This window comes from Diorhabda carinulata, chromosome 6, assembly GCF_026250575.1.
Source record: "Diorhabda carinulata isolate Delta chromosome 6, icDioCari1.1, whole genome shotgun sequence".
In the NCBI taxonomy this organism is placed as follows: Eukaryota; Metazoa; Arthropoda; class Insecta; order Coleoptera; family Chrysomelidae; genus Diorhabda; species Diorhabda carinulata.
Window position 1 is genome coordinate 8,011,059 of NC_079465.1, and position 12,941 is coordinate 8,023,999.

The 12,941-nt window shown below is 33.0% G+C and overlaps 1 protein-coding gene across 8 annotated transcripts in view; it reads right to left on the reverse strand.

Annotated features, from left to right (window-relative positions):
- LOC130894914 (ephrin type-B receptor 1-B) overlaps nt 1–12,941 on the reverse strand; it is a 774,934-nt gene that overhangs the window by 350,691 nt on the left and 411,302 nt on the right. For all 8 annotated transcript variants that reach the window (XM_057801952.1, XM_057801950.1, XM_057801951.1 and 5 more), the window contains exon 2: nt 8,886–9,032. In XM_057801952.1, the coding sequence (XP_057657935.1) occupies nt 8,886–8,964 (79 nt within the window). In that variant the 5' untranslated portion in view covers nt 8,965–9,032. The remainder of the gene's footprint in view (nt 1–8,885; nt 9,033–12,941) is intronic.

Consider the following 12,941-nt stretch of genomic DNA (forward strand, 5'->3'; position numbering starts at 1 on the left):
AATATAAAAACTAATTTTGAAACAAAAGAGACCCAAAATCAAGAACATTTAGAAACATAAATATATCAAAAGGTCTAAGAAATAAGAAATTAAGGAAATGGAAATTTAGTAAAAAAAGAAGCTAGAAAGCATAACCGTTGTCAAAAAATCTAGAAAGCGAGAATTTAGTCAAAATATAAGTCTACGAAATGAGTACATAGTCAAAAAAGTCTTGAAGACGAGATTATAAGTACAAAAACTGCATTCTGGATATGTCCAAAGTGAAGCCTATAATTTATTCAGATGCAGTATATTCTCAATATAGTAACGAGAAGCAACTTCTGTATTCGTCTTTCTAAAAAGTTTTTGTTAAATCCAGTTTGGTCTGTTAATGTTTATGACCAAATAAAAATGAAGTTCGCCTCGTATACATGAAAATTGTGACTAACGCCATGAAAACGGAAACGTTTTGAAATTTTAATGAGGTCTGAAATGAAATGCCTGGTCATGTTGAATTTCAATCGGTGGAAACCTTCTTTGCATGTTTAAATGTTTTATTAAAGAAGTAATTTCTATCCCGAACTTAGTTTTCTTACTACTCCTTCAATATTGTTCCAAAAAGTTAAGAGTAAATTGGAAATTATATTGGCCTTTTTTTTCAAACAAAATAATCTATAATATTTGGAGTCCAAATAATGTTTGAAGCATCGAATTAAAATAGTTACATTTATTGTATTTAAAATCACTTTTTTCTGTAATCCATTGATAAATATAATGAAATGGCTTTAATGGAGATTATTAGATTAATTTTCAATTGAAATCTGTAGTTTATTTGCTCAATCGGAGGCATTTGTGAACTGAAAAATATAAACAATATAAAGTTCATATAAATCAAAATATAAACTAGAATGGTAGTTGAAACACAATCATCAGAATTATAAATTTTAAATTCTTTATTCTTTATAACCTAACCTAACCTAACCATATCCGCTAGAAAGTCCAAAAACGACTTTTTGTCGTTTTTCTGACAGGTCAATGCCCCGTCAAATATCTCCTTAAGACTATGGTCATGGCAGAGGTTCATAACTGCAGATTCTGTGAGCAAGCAATAGCGACCGCAAAACAACTACTCTGCAAATGTCCTACCTTTTTTAGAAAAAGGTTTAGATACCTCCTTGGAACAGTGCTAACATGTTGGGAAGTGGAACTAAAACACTTAGAAAAATAGCTCCTTCGAAAGGAGTCACGTATTTTGGAGTGCAGAGACATGCAGAAAATATTTCATATATACCTACAGAATGAGTAGAAACCACAAAAACTACCCAAACGATATACTTGCAACTTATGAATCTGCTTACAAGAACGGGAAGTTTATTATCATGTTAAGTATATTAAAGTGTTCTTATAATACCATCTTTCTACCTACTAGTACTTTATTTTGTATTTAAGTAAATTTGCATATAAAACGAGTCAACATAAAAAATACTGACGTTATTCGGAGGCGTAAGCAACAGAAATAGCGGGAAACGCTAGGAAATTTCAATACAAGATTTCAGAAATTATTGTTTTTAATAAAGAAAGAGGAACGAAAGTTTTCAATATACACAGTTGAGTGCGATAGTTGAGTGTGCATCCGCTTTGACTTGTAACTAATAGATCAATTGAAAGAAAATCAAAAAATAAACACTGCTAGTAGGAAATAATTCATATATCCACAATGGTGTTAATCTTTATCGTTATCTAAGTGACTTATTTCAAAGTAGTACACATCTGAGAGAGGTTTCAACTTCCTGAAGTAGTTCTGGAACTAAGTTTTCAGAAATACCTTCAGTGTAATCATCGTTTCAGTTTCAACCGTCTCTTAATCATCGAACTGGTGGTGATGAGCCATATTTTTAATCTTGGAAAGAGCCAGAAGTTACAGGCAACTACGTCGAAAGTGCATAGAGGCTTGGTAAAAATAGCCGCTCAAGAATCAATAAATATATTGATACATTATCGTTGTGTATAAGCCAACCTTTCGAAATTTTTATACCTTGTTAAGTAATAAAATAAATATTTCCCAGGTTTCTATCAAAATTAATTACATCTTCTTGTTCTTGGTGAAGGATCCGTTAGGAGAAGACAACATACAAGACTCTAAAACCCATGATGTTGTTATGTTATAAAGATCGTCGAGTTATTACCTCTGCATTTATTTAGGGTTGATACTTTTCGGTACGCATTGCACATGCATTATGTTTCCTGTAACCTGATGTGTTTATCAGCCAAATGGCCGACAATAGGGAACCATAAAACCTCAGCTGTACCCCCACTTACAACAAGAAACATGAAATCTATTCTACGCTCCAAAAAGTTGTCTTTTTTCTCTAGCTACTTTTTTCTTCTTCTTTATATCATTGCAGGGTCCAGGATCATTCCAAACATGAATCAAATATTTCACGAAATTGATCGTATTTCCCAAATAAATACAACTTATCTCCCTACCTCTTCCTCTTTCCTGGACCATCGATATAAAAAATTACGTTGAATGACACACAAAACACACAGAGAGAGAGAGAGAGAGAGAATCTTTATTGTCATTAGAAAATTTTACAATTTTTTGCAAACCAAACAAACGGATTCTAAAATGAAAAGAGCGGGGAGAGTAAAAATTTTGTATTTTTTAATAAAATACATTTCGCAATGTGTTCTACTACTTAAACTATAAATGTAACGAATAGTTTTTTTTATAATTTGACGATAACATTAAGACCATAAGGCAAACCATAGCGAAGATGTGATTCAAACAACGAGTAGTAAGTTGTTGAAGCTGTACGAGAATCGACCTGTTCAGGCACATATTTAATGACAAAACAAGCAGAGGATAATTTTTTCGTCAAGGTCTCTAAATGTAGAGACCATTGAAGGGCACCGTCAATATGTAGACCAAGAAACTTGATCGAATTTGAGGATCGTATTAAGTTATTGTTGAGTTTCAGAGGTTCTAAAGCTCCTTTATAAGATAAAACTAAAGTTTTCTCAGTGTTTAAACAGAGACCGTTAGCGTCAGACCAGGACTTAATAGTAGTAAGATCTTTGTCCATGGTAGAATGTAAAGCTTGTATAACTGGACCACTCCAGGTTACACTGGTGTCATCCGCGAATAAAGTGAATTTACCATTAATTAGTAAGTCTATGACATCATTTATGATTACCAAAAAAGGTGCAAACAGGGAAGAAAGATTTCAGAATAACATGTGACGTATAGTGGATGGTTCAAAACCAAAGAGAGAGACTGAATACCAGGAGACTATCGCAGTCCTGGTATGAGCATTTGTCATCATAATCTCAAGTAGACTGCTTCTCAAAAAACTTGAGACAATGTATTAGAAACCTAAGGGAGAAGAACAGTGTCTTCTTGTAAAATATAACTAACTTTTTGTTGAATGGTATGAATAGTTTATCTTCATTTTCTGAATAGACTTGGTATCCAAATTAAAATCTTCAACATACACTACATATTTTGAGTAGATACTCTAGTAATTTTAAATATCTATTTTGTTTCCTTTATAATTTATAATCGTTAAAGTGTTTCGATTGGTTTTTATTCTAGTGTGGGTTTTAGCTTCAGTCCAGGTCCTGTTGTTCAAAGATCGATTTTAAACTTCATTTATCATACAATACATTCTATTTAAGAAATGTTATTTCAATAAACTAGACGGTGTTTAGTTTTAACGGTTTTTTTAATGGTACCAAGTGGTAACAATATTTTTAGGAGTGATTGAAAATTGATATAGTCCAAAATATAAACTGGAATCGAGAATTAATAGTTCCAGATCTATTTTTTATTAATAATTGGATATTACATTTTAACGGTTAAGCTGTTGCCTTAAACATCAAATTAAAAATAAAATAGCAGTATAAAAACAGGATCTCGATGTAATAAAGGTTATTAGAAAACTGTCTTTTCGATAAGTATTTAATAGACCAGCTGGTGTAGTATTTTCTCAATCGTTGGAAATAAAAAACGGAAATTAAGTTGTTGGGATGAAAAATCTTGCAGTAGTGTGAGCAGGAGTATTCCAAACCAGTTTTTATACAATCGCTTTTCGAGAAGAATATAATAACTTCAACGATGAACGAATGTCAAATTTTTGTAAGACACAGTTTCCTTTCAAAGCATCGAGCTCATGACTTTGTTTTGGTTTCAGAATCATAGTGATAGACAACTCATCCCACGAAACGACGTTAAAAAAATTTTGGCAACGTTCTCAAATATCTGAATCATCATTTTAGGCCAATCTATTCTGGCTGCACTTAGTGCATAAACAAGCAAATGATGTACCCATCTAGAACATCGCTTGGTTAGACGTATGGGATCTTTAACAACGATATGTGCGGCTATTGAATCTCCAAAATCTCGATTTCGTCATAGGTTCTTTTAGTTTCAAGATTTATTGGGGTAACTCATTGGGAGGTCGTCCAGATCTAGGTTCGTCCTCTAATCTTTTCATCTTCTTCTTAATACCCATACATAAAAATTAAATACTCCTTCTTGCAAAGAAAGAACAAACATTTCACGAAATATTATTTTTGGTCTTTTAACAAATCGTGATAAATAATACCGCGAAAGTCACAGCGATAGAGTTTCATTTTTGCAAATAATTTTAAAAACTTCGTTAATGTGCGGAGATCTCACCAAACTGATCAAGACTTTATCTCGAATATAAATACAAAAAATCATTTTACTCACAAGTACAAGATTATTTAAAAAAGAGGTGCTGCCACGGGTTAATAAATGACCAGATTAACGCTATTTTTCTACATTGAAACTGTACTGTAAAGGTTGCAGATGATCTTCAATCTTGAACAATACTCTAATGCCGGATGAAGCGCATTTCCATTTGGATAGTTATATCAATTAATACTGTAGATTTTTGGGCAATGAAAATGAAAAGTGCCTGGTAACATCAGTTGTACCCATCTAAGTATACTATTTGTGTGTTATGATCGAATAAGTTATAGATTCTTTTATTTTTCTAGAATGACGATGGTAACAATTTCCATAGATTCTTGCATAACACTTATTGAAAACTCTTTACGTACAAAGCAGAGTTCTGTTTTTGATTTCAACAATTTGAGGCAACTGCGCATTGCTAGACAAACTGTGAATTTCGCTATGAACTTGCTTTCTGACGACCGTCTAATTTAAAAAAAAAAACAAATCACCATGACCTCGAAAAGCAGTCAAAATAATTGATATATAGATTGATAGAATTTGATAAAATATATTTAAAATATAAAAACAATAATAATGATAAATGATTATTACTAGATTTAAAATTAGTAGGTCTTATTTGTCCCATCCTGTATTTCGTGCGGTTAATTTAGTCGTAGTCATTAAATAGCCAGGGGCCGTTGTTGTTATTCGTCCGACCGGTAAAGAAGAAACAACCGTTTTCAAAATAAACTAGAATATTAATTGAGTTCGGGTTATCTGAACGTTGCGTCTCTATATTTTTGATCAATGATTGTTCTATTGTTATTAACTAAAAATTCAAATTTGTAGGGATGTCGAGTTGAACCATTAAAGCAATAAATCTAAATTTGATTTGACGCCGGCGATTTTAACGGACGAACTGTATTGTATGTTGATTGACGTGATTAAGCTCCCACATAGAATACCGCGATTGCGGTCTATAAAAGATTTATTGCCTCTGTTGTACTCTCAAAAAACAAATGGCGGACTCATTTATCCGCAGTTACAATTTTTTGTTACAGTTTTAAAACCTAACTTATTACGGTTATATTGTCGCAGTCGCCTTACGTGCATGTGAAAATGTTATAAACAAGTCCATTTATACCAAGATTTTTATTCATATAAAGTTATGTCTGGCAAGTTAAATTACTTCGAGTAGCTTCTGTAAAGACATAGAGAATGAATAAAATTTTATTCCCATGAATATTTAAGGAAATGTATAAAAAAATTATGTTTTGTGTAAATATTATGAAATTCGCTTTAATAATAATTAATGCTCAATGATACAAAGTACAGACTTAACATAAAAGCTAACAGAAACACCAACTATATCATCTCCCATCTTCTCTAGATATTATCGACGTTATCAAGCTATATACAGCAAATGAGCGACAAATCAATCACCTTCTCGATATAACATATCGATTCTCCATCTTTATAGATATAGAAAGCGGAGAAACCTACAAATACCTGAAACTTCAACAGGCTAAGTTATCTTACCACAAGCAGGCAAAAGCTAGATCCATGATCAATACCCCGAAAAGAGGGTGAGAGAGGCTTGAACGACCTTGTTAACTTAAACTCTCGACAGTTAATGGAACAACATGAATTCTTTCAAAGGAAATCAGATACAACCCTACATCGGATTATATCCAAGGCGGATAAGGATTACTCACCCTTCAACTTCGCATCTCCAGAATCTGACTTGAAAATAGTATTAGCAATCGAGAAGCTGGAACAATGGTATTACATGGTAGACATCATCCAGTTGCATGTTGACATAAAATCTTCAACAGGTGGCTTCCTAGCGGAAATCTCTTTCCGAATACTCAATCGGACAACCGTAGAAAGTATCAACAAACATCAGAGACCATTCAACATATAACATCTGCTTGTAGTGCTAGCAAATACTGACTATTTACATCGGCATAACCAAGTGTGCAACATCCTACACCTGAAACTGGCCAAGTTCGGTCTTCGCAATACGTATACACCGTATAAGTTTCTCGAAAATGACCATTTTAGACTCTACTAATGATAGGTTCATCATCACTGATAGAGAGGTCACGAATAACAGACCTGACCTCGTGGTGGTTGATAGGAAAGTCAACTCATTTCTTCTCGTCGATGTACAGGTACCAAACACTCAACGTCCTCAACAAACACCAGGAGAAACTGGTGAAGTACGCGGATCTCGCATTCGAGATTGGCACAGCGAAAATGTAAATAGTTTCAGTTTTTATGTTAGCAAGCGACGTCGTACCTAGACATTGCACGATAGTAACGTCAAAGGCGATTACCATAAAACACCTTCGCCGACATCTAAAAGGCTGTAATATCAAGTACTTGCCATATAGTGCGCAAGTTAGTTTATTATGTCAACTGAGCCTAATCCTTTTGATACTTTGTATCCGGGATAAATAATTTTTTTATATCGTTTAATATTATGAACAAAAAATGATAATTTTTGATAAAACTAGATCAAAACCAATCAAAAAATATATAAATTAAAACGCTCCAAACAATCACGTGACTTCGATCTTCGGCCTACGCCATAGCAATCTAACTTTTCTGTTTCTGCCAACTAGTGGCATTCGGATTCAGCAAGAAACATTCAAGCAATGGATAACACTCGAGAAGGTTTTCAAGGAATTAGTAGAATAAATTCAAGGAATAAATAGAGCAGGTTTTGGAATTAAGGCGTCAAAATACTCGAAGCGGTTCTGGAATTCTTTCTTGAAATCTATTTTTAATTTAATAAACTAAAATTAATGTCATTCTTTTCTTTTTTGGACTGCTAATAAGATGGGAAGTGCGTCGTATTATTTGCCTTCAATGCAATTTGTATTTTGGCAAGTTATTCGCTAGTACCCTGATATGTCCATAAAGGTGGGAGATATATTACTTTCTGTGACTTCGGGTTTAAAACATTCAAATGAAATGTTCAATTTGACAGAAAACAAGATTACTTTGAAACTGTATTTGTTCCAGTTTTTTTGATACTAAATCCCAATATTTCTATTTCTGTGAAAAGTTAGTTAGTTAGTTAGACGATCGAGGGAAACCAAAAATGAACAGGAGTTGTGCGAGTTGAACTCACAGAAGGATGAGTGCGTGGTTTGAGTGCACAGATTATATAGGAGGGTGCATCGAGCGCACAATTGCAGATCTAAAGGCCGCTTGACATGAAGCAAGACAACGTGCAATGCAATGCAAGATCTAGAACTTGCAACTTTATCGGTTTGATTTTATTGCGTGCAAGTTGCAATTCTAGGGAGAAATCTAGTGGCTTAACATATCAGCTGACTTCCGCAGAACTTTATTTTCATTGTTGTGCGAGGCACAAAATATTGAATGAAATTTGAGGTTAGGATATTGATTAATACTCTTTTCTATCTATAACACTCCAAAAGCAAAGTAACAGAAGTTATGATTAATGCTAGTGATGCACTGACCACTTTTTTCTTGTTTATTTTACATAGTTTTGTTATTTTCATTTTTAAACAGCACACAAATATTATATAAAATGCAATATTTATCTATGCAATATATTAACCTTGCAATAAATTGCATACATTCTTGCATTATGTCAAGCGGCCTTAAAGACGGTATTTTTAATCCTTGTATTTAGCTGGAAATGCTTATTACCATAAATAAAAGAAGAAAAATTATGAAAGGGTTAACAACAGAGTAACAAAAAGTAAATACTTCCTCATCAATGCGATTATAGTCATAGTCTCGTAACCTAACCATTCTTAAATTAAAAGGCCTTTTTGTAGAAAATTCAAAATTCAAAAAATTTTATATAATATTGAACATTATCTCAATAAGCAAAATTTCAGATGTTGCTGACGGTTTTCCGTTTTGTCTTAATGATAACAATTATCAAAAGTTCGTATGTCTGCCCATCTCTAAGACCCACTTCCGCAGATCAAATTTTCTTGTGCGCTTGTCGAACGATCTTTCGGATATTACACAGGTAGTGTGCGCTAGATGCACGAAATTTTTTTCAAATGTGCCTATGCGCTCGATGCACGTGCACCCCATCCAGAAGAATATACAACTTCAAGTTCTGCTAAAGTTAAGTGATTGATGTTCTATGAGTAAGCCGAATAATACAAATGTTCTTTAACATTCAGCAAACACATTTTGATTAAGGGCTTACCTTGTTCAGCATTAGTCCGGTGATGGTAGTAGGAAAAAGCAGCTAACAAAAGAAGGAGAATGTGCCTCGTTAAACCCATGGCGGACGTTGGTAGAGGCGACGTCCAGCCCTGGTTGGCGGACTTGCGAAAATGTCGGCTACTTCATTCTACAACAAAAAAATTTTTTAGATCGGTTGTCTCACAAAAGAATAACTCTACACTACTTCATAAGATATATTGAAGGATATTTCAGCATATTTTGCTTTTGATTATCATGAATATCTTTGGAATATTAATGTTGAAAATCGTGATGATAATTATGATAGTAAAATAAGAATTCGGATATTCTTGAGTTGAATAATTTTACGTAGTGAATAATAAACAAAACCTTTCATTTATTATATAAACAAAGAGGAATCAGTCACATTCAAGAGTAATACATGTCTTTCAATATTTTTTTCAGTTTTAGGAATAGACTCAGCAACCACTTCTTCATTAGAGTCTAATATCTGTCTTTGGAGCATTCTTTTGATGTCAGTTCCTGAGTATACATTGGTAGGTCAAGCGCAATTCGTACGATTCGGTCTCGATTTTCATCGATTTGTGACACGGTGCTTTGTCTTAAACACAAATAATCTGCTTCATCTCATTTGAAGTCGCTGATGGTTAAACCTCTGTTACGATAATCTATTAATGGCATATCTTGTAATTATGGATGCCGTAGCCTTACCAGCTGATTCTGGAATTTTTGGTCGCTTTTAGGCAACATTCACCGGCTGCTGTCAATTCAGTTGATGATCTTCTTGATTAATGTGTACATCATACATTGTAGTAGCAAATTCAAACTGCTCTTTTAATGCATCATTGATTTTTCACAGCATTGATTATGTGCCTAATCCATTCGAAGAAAGTCTTCCTAAGAGACAAACGTTCATGCAAAATAGTAAATGTACGGCCTTCTGATGTCGTCGACTCCATCGCACCATTTCATTTTACGATATTTGAAAATATTTTTAAGTGGTTGTGCCAATGATGTCATCTTTTCACTTGCATAAATGTTTAACGACACGTAAACTTTAAGATCTCAATTTTGATCACGCATGTTTCGAAGATGGGTACTGACGAAAAAAAGAATTGGTAAGACACTGAAGTTGCCTACACCTGGGATTTATTCTGTGTGGAGTAAACTCATAATTCATATTGTACTTTCACTGCAATTTAAAACTGGCAAACGAGCATAATGAAACTACTTCAATGTATGCAAACAAACTCCAACAATCAAAAACATAAACAAGTTATTTGTCATTGTTAGTATTGGCAGAATCATGACGGTATGTAGTCACTGAAGTCATAACATTTTACACTGAAATACGTTGATGGCATTTTTCATTTCGCCGTTATCAGTTTTCAACTTCGATTCCAATATACGGTTTTATTCTACAAAATTTTCAACTGTTGACCCATAAAAACGGTGATACATCGTTAAAAATAGGGTTTTCGGGATGCTGTATATCGAGTACTAATAAAAAACAAACATGAATAAAACAACACGTGTAGGAAAATACGGAAGAACCCCCTCAAAGAGGGTGTTTTACCCTTTGGGAGAAAAAACTCGTGATTTGGTTAGGATGGCGTAGATAAGATGTTTTAATAACAAGATATTATACAAACTGGATTTAAAGTTCTAATTTTTGTATCAGATTTTCATAGAAAGTGTTAAAACGGTTTTTTCTATATATCTACTCTAAAAAATTCAATTCACAATAATTTCTTTGTTTATTAAAATGAAGAACAGAACATGAATAAAATTTATATTAATATTATAATATTAATTAATATAAAATATATATAAAAAATTGATCTTTTACAACAGAATTAATGATGGAAAACCGTCTGGAAAACATAGCATAAATATTCAATATTTAATTTGACCCTATAGATGTTCCATCTTCAATGTGTCGCTCTAACTCGATTGGGCCTATTTACTGCACACCTTTATTACCTGATACCCGGTTAAGGTAATGTTTCTCGAGGTTTGTAACCCCCAAGCATTCTAACTATTGTAGTGTGAATTGCAAACAAAACTTTTTAGTGTCGATACTTTAACTTATGCCTGACGGGCTCTAGCTCTCATTTTATGGAGTATAGATAGGATACACACTAAGAAAATACAAAGAATTTAACATTAACTGAGTTGAGATATAGTTTGTTTTAAGTTGATTGAAGAAAGTAGAAGAAAGAACCAGTGACGTTCGTGAAAGTACGAATATAAATTTCCAAGAATTTATGTCAATGGAATCAAACGTTGATACTAGTTTTTGAATGAGGATTAAGTGAATAAGGATATTTGTAAATGTCATTGGGATAATAAAATTTTGTTTTGATAGAAAATCCCCAATTTATAGATTAATTATTTAACTGTATAAATATATGTTCTCAAAGTTATAGCGTCTAACAATTTTCATGGTTCATAATAATGATTAGATGATACGTATAGTAGGTAGGAATTGATCATTATTCTAATTTTCAATTGATGGCGCAGTTGTCTTGTTAGTAATTTTTCATTTATTTAGCTTATTCATATATATTTAGATTCGACAATTCGCCTCATCTTCATAATTACTTAGGTCTCTCAAGTTAGCGGGCAAACTTATAAACAAATAAATTCTGACAAGCTCAAAAACTGCCGCTTAGTTGGGGCCGTGCAAGAAAATATCTTTACCGATATCCGGGCACGTTGGTATCCGGGGCAAAACGGGAAATAACCACTTCTACGTATGATGTTCGGAATGATTTTATTGTAAGAAATGGCTTTTCCCCGTTTTACCCCAAATGCTAACGAGCCCCGAGATCGGCAATGATATTTTCGTGAACGGCAAATCAAACAGCAATTATCTACATGCTTTGTTCCACTCATTGTTTAAAGGGGACTAATATTCCAGGGAGTGGCTCGCTACATTGATAGTTAAGTTAGCTGGCCTCTCCCTGGAATATTGCTTCCCTTTACACGAATATTCAAACTGAAATCTTAGATGATTGCTGCTTTAGGAAACAGCTCTTTAAATGCTATCACTGATCCACTATTCGTAAATAATCCAAAAATAAGTAGTCACTAACTGAAAAATTGCTATTTCCATATCGCTTTATACCACTAATAATTTTAACAAAAAATGGGGTCCATACCCAGGTATTTGATATTAAAATCTATAAAAACATCAGTCCAACCATGGAAAAACAGTTTCAAAAATCGTACGGACCAAATAAAAATCGATCGTTCAAAGCTAGTGACATACTCCTATTTATTTAACCGAGAAAACCCACTAATATGTGAAGCTGGTAACGAGAATCTAAACGTGAAACAAGTACAAAAACGAAAGACTAATTAACAACATTCCAAATACAATAATTTCTCTACTTAACAATAATTGTAACACCACAAACTTAACCAAATATCTAATAGACACTCAATTGTATCATAAATTGTAAACAACTGACATTTCGCTAATAACCTTTGTAGTTGATTGATAAATAGAAAAAAATTTGCATATGCGATTTCTTTTATTAAATGCATCATGACGATGCAAACATTTATCAAACAATTATTAAATTCTTTCATTAGAGGTTCACGTGAGTATATTTCCATGTTTTTATAATAATACAGCTTTGATTCGTGAGTAGATTCCCCGTAATCCACAATAATAACATTAAGTACGAAATAACTACCAAAGGGCAACAAAGGCGAGGTAAACGAATTTACATATAAAATGAAAGAACAGACGAAGTTTAGAATTAGAAAGGTGGGTCTATAAAATAAAGGGCTAAAGTGTTTTGGTACGATGTTAGTGAGTCTGTTTTAGACAAATTCACTGTTTGTAAATTTTAAAGGGAACAATGGCCGCAGGAGAAACGCGGTCTTTGTGTAGTTTTATTACCCCAAATAAAACAAACGGAATACGTATCAGTAACTATAAATATTAGACTAGTTAAAATAAAATAACAACGAATTTATGAGTCATAAATTGATAGGGTTATATTCAACTTCTTAAATGCCGAAAGATAATTGTTAGTTTATATTA